At 43.0% G+C, this 13866-nt stretch overlaps 1 protein-coding gene across 2 annotated transcripts in view; it reads right to left on the bottom strand.

The window, feature by feature from the left end:
* arhgap39 (Rho GTPase activating protein 39) overlaps positions 1 to 9067 on the bottom strand; it is an 81529-nt gene extending 72462 nt beyond the window's left edge. The window contains exon 1 of one of the 2 annotated variants that reach the window (XM_035648475.2): positions 8942 to 9067. In XM_035648475.2, the coding sequence (XP_035504368.1) occupies positions 8942 to 8952 (11 nt within the window). In that variant the 5' untranslated portion in view covers positions 8953 to 9067. The remainder of the gene's footprint in view (positions 1 to 8941) is intronic. The other variant, XM_035648473.2, reaches the window with a different exon arrangement.
* Positions 9068 to 13866: the final 4799 nt, after the last annotated feature.

Here is a 13866-nt window from a genome sequence, read left to right on the forward strand (position 1 = left end):
ATTCCAACCCTAAACTTTATCCAAGGGTCGTGGGGGCTGGAGCCAATTCCAGCTGACATTGGGCGAGAGGTGGGGTTTCCTGAAAAGTACAACTGCAACAACTTTTGAAAGTAGTAAGTTTTAATCCTTTCGCAGGCTAATCGCACCCATCCGTCATAACACATGTATGTACTCTAGTGTGTGTGTGTGTGTGTGTGTGTGTGTGTGTCTATTTAACAGTTTCAGTATGTGTGCACGTTCATGGCATGCAAATGGAAAACTTAATGGAGTTTGTAGCAGCAGCTGAGGTCACATTCACCCCCCGCCCCTCGAATGAACTAATCAATATCCATTCACTGACAAAACAAGGCCCCTGTGGTGTAAAAAAACAATGAGCCTGATCAATGCCTCATCTCTGCCTCCACTACATCTGACCATTTCAGTCCATCACACCATATATCACTGCCTGTTATACATAAACACCACTGTGCACTGTCATGTAGTGAAGAGCAGCAGCCCTGTACTGTGTGTTCGACCTCTGCCTGTGGATAAACACTCTCAGCTCTGCCGCCTCACCCTTGAGACAATAGCACAGTAGTCATGTGCTGTCCACCTTTCATAATAACATTCAATGTTATATTATCAAATTCAGTCATATGATATTGCCAGTAACACTGCTGCCAGCTCCAATGTAGAGGAGTTACTTCCACTTCTGTTGAGCGGACTCATGAAAATTTAGGTTATTGTCAAACTCCAGTAGTGTATATAATATAATATGGGCGGCTGTGGCTGAAGAAAACGAGGGTCGTTGTGTGCTAGAAAAAGTGTCTAGCAGCGCTGTGTGAATGTGTGTGAGAGTGGGTGAATGTGACTTGTACCGTAAAGCACTTTTGAGTGGTTGATAAGACTAGAAAAGCTCTACTGTATATAAATACATATTACAATACTGTGCAAATGTTTGGCTGTTTATATTCTTATCAATCACAAAGCACAATCAGGAGATGCCTGATGTGTTCTACCTTTCCCCCTGCGGCAGCAAACAACAGAGAAGAACCAGGAGGAGAACCAGGAGAAGAACCAGGAGGAAACCTGGTCTCCAAAGACCTGATGTCAGCATCATGAGGAGACACATGACAATGAGTCTAAATCCACAGCTTATCCACGTCACTGAAATGTTCCTGTATGTGTAGGTGAACCGAGGAGAACCAGAGCTGCTGTAGAGACAAAGGCTGCTCACACCAAATACTGATTTCACTTCTGTTTACTGCACTTTGTATGAAGTTAACTGAGAAAAAATATCAAAGGCATCCCTTTTCTCGGAAGTACTGTACATTTACAGATGAGTAAATGAGGAGGGTGACGATCCAATTACAGTCAATACAAAAAATACAGCCGCCAATCATACAGCAGTATTTCTTACCCTACTGCAAAGTCATTGAGGTCAACAGTATTCATTGTAGAGTGTAGTGATTCCATTAGGAATATGAGAAATGACATATTTGCAGAGCTTTTGACTTCCATCTTGTGTGAGTGGGTTGTGGTGAATGGGAGCAGACAGGCCGACAGGCAGAGCCCTGGCACAGGGCTGCAGCTGATAAAAGAACATTAGCATCATTCTAGAACAACAGTTCACCACAACGCCAAGCAAAGCGCTGACTTCACTGATGTAAAAACCTCCCTGTTAGCTGGAAATAGAAGGTTGCGGAACATTCAGCTTGTTAAGAATAATGATAATTAGACCATTGCCGAATGTTTCGTGTGAATTAACAGTTTAAATAGACATTAACAATGGAGTCGCATGCAGGATATACTGCAAAACTGCATGAAATAATATAAATGTCATGGTAAAAGTGCCAAATTGCCTCAGTCTCCTGCTGATATGATGCTTTCTGCCCCAGACATGTGAGGTTTTCATCAACCTGACACCGCGGGCTGGACTGGTCTGCGTGTGGTTTGTACGAGTGTTTGCCGGACGCGCCTCACTCCGTCGTGCATATATGCATTCAGCAGAGGATGGCACAAATAATAGGAGGAGACGCGCAAATTCTGCTGAGTTTATTGAGGTCACACAATCTGTCAGTTTTGTGGGTCTCTGAGGACCAGGCGTAAACACAGCACAGATTACATTTACTGTACTGTAGTTACACGGACGGCCATAGTAATGAAAAGAAGCATGCATTAAATAAATATTTAAAAATTAAGAAAATTAATATCCATATGAACACCACCTGTTCTCCTGCAAGAGCAGTTCCACTTCATCTTCTTTTTGTTTTTGCATGAACAATTGCTTCCAAACACATGAAGAATTTTTGTTCAAGATAATTAGATCATAGTTTTATGAGTGCATTTTTAAATAACAGTAACAGTTTTTGTCTGGTGGAGTAGGAACAACGGTAAAGTAATGGTTTGTAATGGAGTTCACTATCTAAAACCTCAGTGACGCTACACTGACCACAAAGCACACTGACTGCATGCAACTTCAGGGGTTCTGCTTTGATTCATTTGATGCTTTGATTCATTTGAACAAGGGCTGCACGGTGGTTAGCACTTTCGCCTCACAGCAAAAAGGTTCTGGGTTCGAATCCGGTTCAAACCAACCAGGACCTTTCTGTGTGGAGTTTGCATGTTCTCCCCGTGTATGTGTGGGTTCTCTCCAGGTTCTCCGGCTTCCTCCCACAGTCCAAAGACATGCAGAATGGGGTCAGGTTCATTGGAGACTCTAAATTGACCGTGAATGTGAGAGTGAATGGTTGTCCATCTCTGTATGTGGCCCTGCGATAGGCTGGCGACCTGTCCAGGGTGAACCCCGCCTCTCGCCCAATGTTAGCTGGGATTGGCTCCAGCACCCCCGCGACCCTTAAATGGATAACGCGGTAGAAGATGGATGGATAAAAACAGTTCTTGAGCCAAGGGGATTTTAGCAATATTTCTGCAGAAATAAAACTCAGGCAGACTGACTGAAAATTTTACTCATGATATAGGTTACTTCTCTTCATAATGTATTATTCAACTTTTGCCTGTGGTCTAGTGTTAAAGAAGTAAACACAAATGACAATAAATAGATAGATAGATAGATATAGAATCTTGATACTTATAGTATCACAATACGAACAAGTTCTGAATAGATAAGAAATCGAAACCCAAGGATTGAGAAATAAGCATTTGGTCCATAAAGGACATAGTTTAGCTGATGCAGTGTTTTTTTGGAATACATTCTTTAAAAATGATCTCCACCCCTCACCCAACCTCAGATATTATTACTACAATTGAGGACGCTGTAACCTGTGCCTTAAGATATAAGTGCCTCAAATGTCCTACATGGAAATAATAAGTGGCGTTAAGTGAGTTATGTTAGAAAACCATTAAAACTGTTGCCTTCTCATATTGACGATCATCACAGCAACAACAGAACTTGTGTTGAATGCAGCTCCACCGTCGCTCGGGCCTCAACAATAGCTGGGTAAGGTACACTGGCAGAGACAGAAAAGGTTTTCAGTGTAGCAACAATCTGAATTCTGTGTCACACTGTAGTTTAAGTCAGGCACAAACAGAAGTAGTGCTTTGCCTTATTACAAAGAATCATGAAGATGGGAGGAGAGCACAGCGGCTGATGCAACTTACATCTGCAAAGACGGGGACGCAATTTACACAGTCACAAAGACATTTTGCGTGACAATATGTATTAAATATAAAATGACTCAGCATGTACAGTTCAGCTTATATTGCACAGCCATACGCAGAGAGAAAATAGGATAGTACCCCTAACATTTACAGTCATAGTGAGTGTAAAGCCCCCCCCTTCAGACAAACACATTTACACAATAATCCTATTAGAAGTGCTCCCACTCTCTCTATATCTCTTCATCCACCAATAGCCCCCTCTATCTCTCCCGCCCCTCCCCCTCTCCCTCCATCCACTGTCAATGTCAGTCAATACCATGGTCACTTTCATATTTTAATTCAAACAGGATTCGGTGCGGCCACAAGCAATCTGTGTCCATCTATAGCAGAGCAGAGCTCAATAGCTCAGCCCTGCGTCAAATTCATCGGGTATAGTGATGTGGTGACATGCTGTTCTCATTGTGCTGCTGTTGTCACTACTGTTGTCACTACTGTTGTCACTACTGTTCTCACTGTGATGCTGTTCTCACTACTGTTCTCACTGTGATGCTGTTCTCACTACTGTTCTCATTACTGTTCTCACTACTGTTCTCACTACTGTTCTCACCGTGATGCTGCTCTCACTACTGTTCTCATTACTGTTCTCACTACTGTTCTCACTACTGTTCTCACCGTGATGCTGTTCTCACTACTGTTCTCACTGTGATGCTGTTCTCACTACTGTTCTCATTACTGTTCTCACTACTGTTCTCACTACTGTTCTCACCGTGATGCTGTTCTCACTACTGTTCTCACTACTGTTCTCACTACTGTTCTCACTACTGTTCTCACAGTGATGCTGTTCTCACTACTGTTCTCACTACTGTTTTCACTGTGATGCTGTTCTCACTACTGTTCTCACTACTGTTCTCACCGTGATGCTGTTCTCACTACTGTTCTCACTACTGTTTTCACTGTGATGCTGTTCTCACTACTGTTCTCACTACTGTTCTGACTACTGTTCTCACTGTGCTGCTGTTCTCACTACTGTTCTCACTACTGTTCTCACCGTGATGCCGTTCTCACTACTGTTCTCACTACTGTTCTCACTACTGTTCTCACTGTGCTGCTGTTCTCACTACTGTTCTCACTACTGTTCTCACTACTGTTCTCACCGTGATGCCGTTCTCACTACTGTTCTCACTACTGTTCTCACCGTGATGCCGTTCTCACTACTGTTCTCACTACTGTTCTCACTACTGTTCTCACTACCGTTCTCACCGTGATGCCGTTCTCACTACTGTTCTCACTACTGTTCTCACTACTGTTCTCACCGTGATGCTGTTCTCACTTCTGTTCTCACTACTGTTCTCACCGTGATGCTGTTCTCACTGTGATGCTGTTCTCACTACTGTTCTCACTGTGATGCCGTTCTCACTTCTGTTCTCACTACTGTTCTCACCGTGATGCTGTTCTCACTACTGTTCTCACTTCTGTTCTCACCGTGATGCTGTTCTCACTACTGTTCTCATTACTGTTCTCACTGTGATGCCGTTCTCACTACTGTTCTCACTGTGATGCTGTTCTCACTACTGTTCTCATTACTGTTCTCACTGTGATGCCATTCTCACTGCTGTTCTCATTACTGTTCTCACTGTGATGCTGTTCTCACTACTGTTCTCACTACTGTTCTCACCGTGATGCTGTTCTCACTACTGTTCTCACTGTGATGCTGTTCTCACTACTGTTCTCACTACTGTTCTCACTGTGATGCTGTTCTCACTACTCTTCTCATTACTGTTCTCACTGTGATGCTGTTCTCACTACTGTTCACACTACTGTTCTCACTGTGATGCTGTTCTCAATACTGTTCTCACTGTGATGCCGTTCTCACTAGTGTTCCCACTATTGTTCTCACTACTGTTCTCACTACTGTTCTCACTGTGATGCCGTTCTCACTACTGTTCTCACTACTGTTCTCACTACTGTTGTCACCGTGATGCTGTTCTCACTACTGTTCTCACTACTGTTCTCACCATGATGCTGTTCTCATTACTGTTCTCACTGTGATGCTGTTCTCACTACTGTTCTCACCATGATGCTGTTCTCATTACTGTTCTCACTGTGATGCTGTTCTCACTACTGTTCTCACCATGATGCTGTTCTCATTACTGTTCTCACTGTGCTGCTGTTCTCACTACTGTTCCAACCATGATAGTTCATGATACCTCTGTTTTTTGTACTTTTCTTCTTTGATTATGATGTTCTTGGTTTTTATCTGCTTTTTTTTTAATTCACTTTGTAACCTTGTTAAGAAAAGTGCTATAGAAATAAAGTTTATTATTAATATTATAGGTCATAAACCCTGCCCTCTTCAAAGATGGGCTCTGTCATTTGAGGTAGTTCTTTGCACACTGATGTATGTTCAAGATGTTTCTGATAAGTTTGGTTTATAAAGTTATTTCATGCTATAACAACTGAGTGGCAAATCATGACAGCACTTATTGGCAGGACCTCGATATCGCCGCTACACTCCACCATCATTACTGTGCAGACTCTGACTCCAAATGATGTCAACAGCACAAAATGGCATCCCTGGTTACGACCAGGTGCTGATAACCATGTATGGTGAGGTCGTGAGATGATGGTAATAATAGTTTAAAATCTCAGTAAGACGTGCAGCATTGTAAATATTTCAGCAGGCTGCATTCACGATCTGTTCTCATTGCATCAGTGGAAGTAGTTTATGTAACGATGGCTCCTCAGTCACAGCAGGTTGAGTCAGTCAGAGACATCAGGTCCATCAGTTAGGTACACACCACAGGGCTGAGGGTTTGGGTCTGTTGTAATTCACCTGACCTCTTTATTTCCTCAAGCAGGAGATGCTGGAGACAACATGAGTATATGTGACAGATATGGCGGCAGGTTAGAGGCTCAAGCATGATGATATGAATATTTCAACCATGTGCTGCTGGCACAACCCACAGGCTCAGTGCCCCACCCTACGGCCAGGATCAAATGTCAAGCTGACAAGCAGACATGATGATCCGTGCAATCTATAGTCGTCACATGTTCATTGATCAGACTTCAGTAGTGGAACTATTAAAGACCATCAGCTGCTGATGTACAGTACCTCATACCTGTGTGGTTCTTCAGTGAAGACATTTCCACTGCAACCACAAGAACTGAAAGAGAGTTCCTGAGCACAGCATCTTTCAAGACCTATTAACCAGTGGTGCTGTAGAACAATCATTCTGCGAGAAATAGTGCACACAATTTCTTCACTCACAGTAGCACAACAGACAAAGCTTCAAAGCAACCAGAGCACAGGCGGAGACTAGAGTTTGGACAGCAGCTGCAATCAGACTTACAGTGCATTAACACCCACTGTTCATATGAACACAGTATATGCCCAAGTTGAGCGCAAAAGTCAAACTCTCAGACGACTGTTAAAAGGCTGGAAAATGCTAATTCGGGACCAGTTTTCAGTATTAAATCATCATCGAGAGCTGAAATCTCTGACCAACTGTCTACAAAGAAAACACAATAGAACAAGAGGAACTCTATTCTTAAGCAAAGTTTTAAGCCCACACATTTTGTGGCTTCCAGTCACAAAAACAGCTCAGGTTATCAGCATGGGTATCTTTACAGGCATCCAACAAAAAAAACATCCCTAAAGGGGACATGTCCTGTTTGTGTACATGGTCACTGTCACAGTATTATGGTGGTTGCATGCTCCCAATCTTCTGGATCATGACACAGGCCTGGTATGGACCTATTCCAGGTACTGATAATACATCATTCCTACAGAGAGATACCGTGAAACCCTTTTTTTCCACAAAGCCCCAAAGAAGCCTGTTATTATATTAATAAGTGTCCATATGATGCTTTTTGGGGTTTTCCCTTTCCTCTCCTCTTCCTCTGCATTTTGTGCCCATACGTTGTACATGGACAAAACACGGGCACTTTAGATATACAGTACAAACCAACCCTGTTTACAAATCAAATGTACATTTTGTGGGAAACATAACAAAAAATTATTATTTTTTTAATTATTTTTTTTTTGTTTTTTGTTGCAAGTGATTGTGTTTGCAATCACAATGTGGGGGGAAATAGCTTCATGTAAAAATGTAAGCAAACAAAATGCAGATACCAATTTTGATTCTAGACGCCAATCTGCTGGGCGTGTATGGAACTCCTCCTCCAAGCGGAGTTTTACAAGCAGCGCCACGCACGTGAGGCCTGAGACTGACAGGCCGCGATGCTGCTGGTGTTCATGTGGGTTTCCATGGCAAAGAAAAAGATGAGCAGATACAGTACAAGAGGCAGCCTCTAACGTGATGCTTTCCCTCGCGATTGTGCAAAATGCAGCAGCAGTTGAATTTTCCTGATAAGAATCTCAAGCGGGCCATGGTGAGCCAGTTATCATAACCATTACATGGAAGACAGTATCTCCACAGTGGACCTTCCAAGCTGTTATAGCCACAACATGTGACCACAAGACCACACGCTGTTTCATCAGCCATCAATAATTACTGCAGAAGTGAATGACCAAACCGGTGGGTCCTAGAATGGCCTTATCTGGTGCTTTGTACAACATGGGCTCAGTAACATGTACAAAGATGATCCAGTCGTTGGACTGTTGACCGCTGGTTTGCCCCATCAGTGGGAGGTAATGTTGATCAGTGAGGAGCAGACGTGACAATGGACATTTTTTTCTACACTGCTTTTCGTTCGCAGAACTCGTGTACTGTGAAAGGTTCATATGAAACCCCACGACCTGTGAGGCCGTGTGGAGTGACGGCACCGTCCACCCAAGTGCCTCCATACGGGATGGGGCCACGCTTCTCCATTTCGAGAGCCATCCTCTCATGGGAGTCGCCTCAATCCATCATGAGGATGCGAGATGCGAGGGAGGATCGTGACAACCGGGCGAGCCGAGCACCAAGGCTCCTCTGGCGGCTCCGCTGTCAGCACCTCACCAGAGGAGCAGGTCCACTGCATTCCAGCGAGGAGACGGCGATCCAGACCGACAGGTGCAACAGCATCCTCCTCCTCATCCTCATCCTCCTCCTCCGCCTCCAGCCCGCAGCCTCCTTCTGCCGCCGAAGCCACCGTCACTTATATCTGGGAGAAACAACGCCCAAGCCAACAAGCAACCGACCCGAGCGGGCGGGCAGCTCGCCTCGCCTGAGATAGATGCTTTTCATCGTGGGGACTGTTAAGACGACGGGGCGACGAGGTGAGCGGAGCAGCTAGCTACCAGCCGCTGGCGAAGCCCGGTTAGCCTCCCTCCCTCCCTCCCTCGCTCCCTCCCTCCGCTCTCAGCGGACTCCCTCGGCCCGGGACTCGGTCCACTCACCTCTCCGCCATGTTCCCGACGCTCCTCAGAGTCCGCTCGCACTAAATCCCAACACGTCGCCCATGTTGCCCAAATTGCGGTCGCCGCAGTCACCGAGTCACCCACTGCCAGACCAGCGTTAAGGCACCAGCGATATCAAACACCTCTTCCGGTGATTACCTTCACAATAAAAGATCCTCGCCGACTGTGCAAATGAGGCAGCAATTTTCTTTTTCATCACAGGGACTAAATATTTATGATAAACAACACTTGGACAGTTCACTAGTTGTATGCCACACTCTTAACAGTCATATAAATACAAAATTTTAAACGGATTGAAAAACATTGTAATTGAGCGATTGTAGAGACTCATTAATTATAAAACAAGAAATTAGTAATTGAAAGCCTAATTTTACCGTTTTTAGTAAATGAAAAAACACAACCAATATTCAATAATAACAATAATAATAATAATAATAATAATATTAGCAATATTCAACAAATTCTTGTTTCCTTAACAGCCTCTATAGCACGGTTGGTATATTTGATGTGGCTCGTACATTAATGTTAGTGATTGTGAAATAATCCAGACACAAATGTCAACTTGTGCAGAAAGATGTTATCTAAGCTCCTCTCTGTCATTTCCCATTAACAGTCGTTTAGTTCAAACAGCCACATTAGACCGTGAAAGGCCAACTCGGCAGAGTTGACCACTACATTTCCCCCATGACATCAGACAATATGCATTAAAGTCACCGCGTCACTATTTTGTTCTGAAGTTAATATTCGAAAACTTCCGGTGTTAGTGTTGCTGATTTTAGTTGACTTGATCTCTAAGGGGACGCGTACTGCTTGCTTCAGGAGGCGATACGCTGATGTTGAATGAAAACGACAGTACATCTCAGATTATTATAATTAATATTTTCTGTAAATGATTTTGTTATTATTATTATTATTTTATTTTTTCATTTTATTATTATTTATTCATGGGGGGGGGGGGGGGGGGGGGGGCGACCAATCCCAGCATGCTCTGGGGCACCCTGGACAGGTCTCCAATGGCTCCCAGGGCGTCCACAGACATTCGCACCTGAGGACTTTGGGATGAGGACACAGAAATGTGAAGCACTTGAACTCACCACGGAGACGACAGCTTCATGGAATCCAACAAGGTTGTCTGTCAATCACAACAAAGTGCTGGAGTATGAGCGCTAACATTGACGGGTTGTTCAGCTCCTGGAAACCTGAACCATTCAGAAGGCCTGTCTCATTTGAACATGCGACAAGCAAGACTTTGTCACAGTCCTCTGTTTTCAAAATGAAAGACCCTGTTTTTTTAAATTAGTAACTCACGTCTTCCATGCTGACTTCACTTTTACTGACTCTTCAACTGCTTCGACACAAAGTGCATTCAGTGGCCACAGCTTTCCACATTAATCAACTCAAAGACAAAAGCCTTCAGCAAACCTCTGTGTATTTACACTCCATATATATGGAATATATATATATATATATATATATATATATAAAATTGAACTTAACGTTCAGAACGTCACGTAGCTACCATATAATTACAGAATCAGACCCCCCACACCTCGGACGAGCCCCTGCTAGTCGCATTACTGATGTAACTGATGTTTTGAAAAAAATGTTTGTAGTATCTGGAAGGAAAAATCATTTTTACAACACAGCTATTGTAGGGTCACAATTTAACATTTGCAGTGTGATTGTATCTGATGTTATGTGAGAAGTGTGCATATACATGTGCATTAATTACACTGTATTATCATTCAGTGTACAGTGCAGGACGGCTTTGACGACATGGGGTTCGCTGATCATTCCTCCAGCCGTGCCAATCAAATATATCTGCCGGCTTTAAATTTATATCGATGCTCTTAGCATATATCATACCAGTGCAGTGCCTGTTAAAATTGTGCTTGTCCTGTATGATGTCACAGGCAATCTTACCATTTGGAGTTAGATTGGGAATTTTTGATGTAATAATTTAATTGTCTATAAAATAATTTTCCCAGTATCTTAGAGCACTGCTATAGAAACAAGACAATGGTTAGAAGATACTTTTCTTTTTCTAGCTTTAAAGCCCCAGGGTGTAGTTTTTGTACTTTTCTGGGGGCATCTGGTGGTAAAGTTGCAAACCGCAACCAACTGAGTATCCGACGGGGGACATTTTATGGTGGCGCACCTCTAATTCCATTTCATTTCCCGCAGCGCTGGAAATTTTACGCGAATGCACATATTCTGGACAATTTTCTGCAACCATATTTAATGCTGTGTTCCATTATACCTCGGAACCCGGACCCCGGAAGTCGGGGTGGTGATTTTTTTCCGCAGCACTGCATGACGTAGCAAACATGGCGATTTACACGGAGGTCGGGTCCACCTAATGTTACTATATTTAACTCATTCAGAGTAGACGAAAAAACATTGGTTGTTTGTTGCAGGTGATTATAAATATATGAACACACAATTATGGACAATATATTCATTTTCTGTGAATACGTTCTTCTGAATATTACACACTGAAACTTTAAATAACTGACAATTTCATTTTAGTTGGAAACACGGAACCTGATGTTCCATGTTGTAATGTTTTTCATTAGTGACATGTCCGCTGCATTCTTGTCTGTCAAGATATATTTCTTCATTTGAACACTGTCAAATGGTAATGTTAGTCAGGAACAAATATATTGTTTGTCCAGATTTTTACAACCCATTGTCTTTTCAGTTGCTGATCAACCAGGAAACGGGAAAATGATGATAATTTGTGAGAACAGCAGTGCAACACAGTACTTTCAATAAGAGCATTTGAGCCTCCCACCCTGAGCGTGCGATCAGAGGAAAAGAGCCGACATGTAAACGTATGGTGAAAGGCTGGAGGATCCCAACCTCAAGTCAGGGTTTAGCATCCGTCCTCTTTGTTTTTGTCTCACCCTTACTGAATCACAAAAATGATATCTAACCAAGCTTCCTTTTCCTCACTCATTTGTTCCTTTGTCTCTTCTGCTTCCTGTGACCTTGTTCCAGAGTTTCACTATGCTGGCGTTAGACTGAGAACTGACAACCCTCAAGGCGGCCTGAGAGCATCACGTTCTGCTACACATTTTATAAAGTACTGCAGTAACACAATGACATCAGCCGCTGTGTAACAGTCTCAGAGCAGCATTGGGTAGTGCTGTAGTAGGAGTAGAAACTGACACGTGCCTTTGCCTGCGCTGTTCAATATGAGCCAGTGTGTAACTTTTCTGTCCCTGCCTTTACATGGAGTCCTTCATGGACGAGGCTGCTGCGTTAATTTGACATGTATGTACTGTATGTATATGTGGCCCAAACACAGTGGGGAACAGAGAATCTGTGACCTGTAGAGAAAAATAGTGGAATACTGCAAATCCAAAGGTTGCCATGCTCAGAGTAATACAACACGTAAAATAGGAAGCAGAGACGCAACAAGCAGCAGCTTTTAAATGCTAAAAGCGGTGAGAGGCATTAGATGCTCCTGAACCAACTTGTTTCCATGGCTGAGGTTTCCACAGCACATGGAGCTCAGGGTAAGCCGGAGCACTTGTCCATCACTAAGACCAGTTTGACTGTTAGTTTGTGTAGGTTTCGGCAGGAATAACTGGCAGTTTGTTGATTGGTGTTGAGTCAAATGTGTATGAAAACTCTTTCAAAACTGTACCTGTCCGCTCCTGACGAGATAAATATGAACATATAAAGGTTTAAAAATAGGTCAGGTTCTGCAGCCATAGAAGCCTCAGATCCTGGCCAGATAACCTCTCTGTACCTTTCATTGTTCTTGCTTAACAATTCATTATCCATGTCTTATTCAGTTACAACAGGAGAAATGTCATCTCAGATATAGAGTTATGATGTAATTCAATTCAATTTCCATTTGTACAGTGCCAAATCTCCACAGTCACAGCACAGCCCTTTACATAGTGAGGCAAAGAGCTCACAATCTTACAGAGAAACAATGAGCAGAACTTAGTGACAAGGGAGAGAGATAAACTCCCGATTAACATGATGGAACCTCCACTGTCAGACTAGTTGTTATGTTTATGTAGTAGACAGATACTGTATATGGTCTATGCAGGGGTCTTACTCAAGTGTGACGTGTATTCTTTAGTCCACAGGTGACTGGTGAGTAGTGGCACAAGTCGTACAAAATGTCCACATAATATCCTTCACAAAGTCAAACAAGTGTTGGAATTTAAACTCAAATCATCTTTGTCGTTTAATCGGGCGGTTCAGTTCCCAGGCAGGGATCAGTCCTGTGTTCCTTTACCATGAAGTCCCTCTGAGCTGTAACACAGACTGTGGGGACTATCTGTGGCCACTGTCGGTACTGCTGCCTGGACAAACCTGTTGGAGCTTCAGTATTTATCCATCTCATAACATGTGATAACAATGTTCTTACACTGTGAACAATGTCACATTGCCATTGTTTTACATTGAGATAATGATTATGTATCCTACAGTCATAACTCATTGTTTGTATAATAAGTGTTAAGCTTCGCTAATAAAAGCAACAGAGCAGAACCCACTATGCAGACAACAAGTCAACAAGAGATCGAGTTTTTGCTGAGTTTTAAAAAGTCACAGGTTGAATGAAAAAAGATACTGAGGATCTTCTCCGAATGGGCAGCGGGATCCAGGGGGGGAATCCAGTGGGCAGATGAAGGAGGAATTCTGGAACATGAGCCAGAGGGATCCGAGTGAGGGGAGACGTGGGAGGCAGACAGTCGTTTTTTCTGTTGTTTTTGTTTTATTGATATAGCTGCCTTGTTTTTGTTTAAGTGACATATTTGTCTTGCTTTGTTTTATTGATTAGGTGTTATTATTGTTTGTTTTAATTGCTGCTGCTTTCTGTGTGGACTCCAGGAAGACTAGCGACCATTTTGTGGAAGCAAATGGGGATCCACATCAAGAAT

Source organism: Scophthalmus maximus, chromosome 13 (genome assembly GCF_022379125.1).
Source record: "Scophthalmus maximus strain ysfricsl-2021 chromosome 13, ASM2237912v1, whole genome shotgun sequence".
NCBI lineage: Eukaryota > Metazoa > Chordata > Actinopteri > Pleuronectiformes > Scophthalmidae > Scophthalmus > Scophthalmus maximus.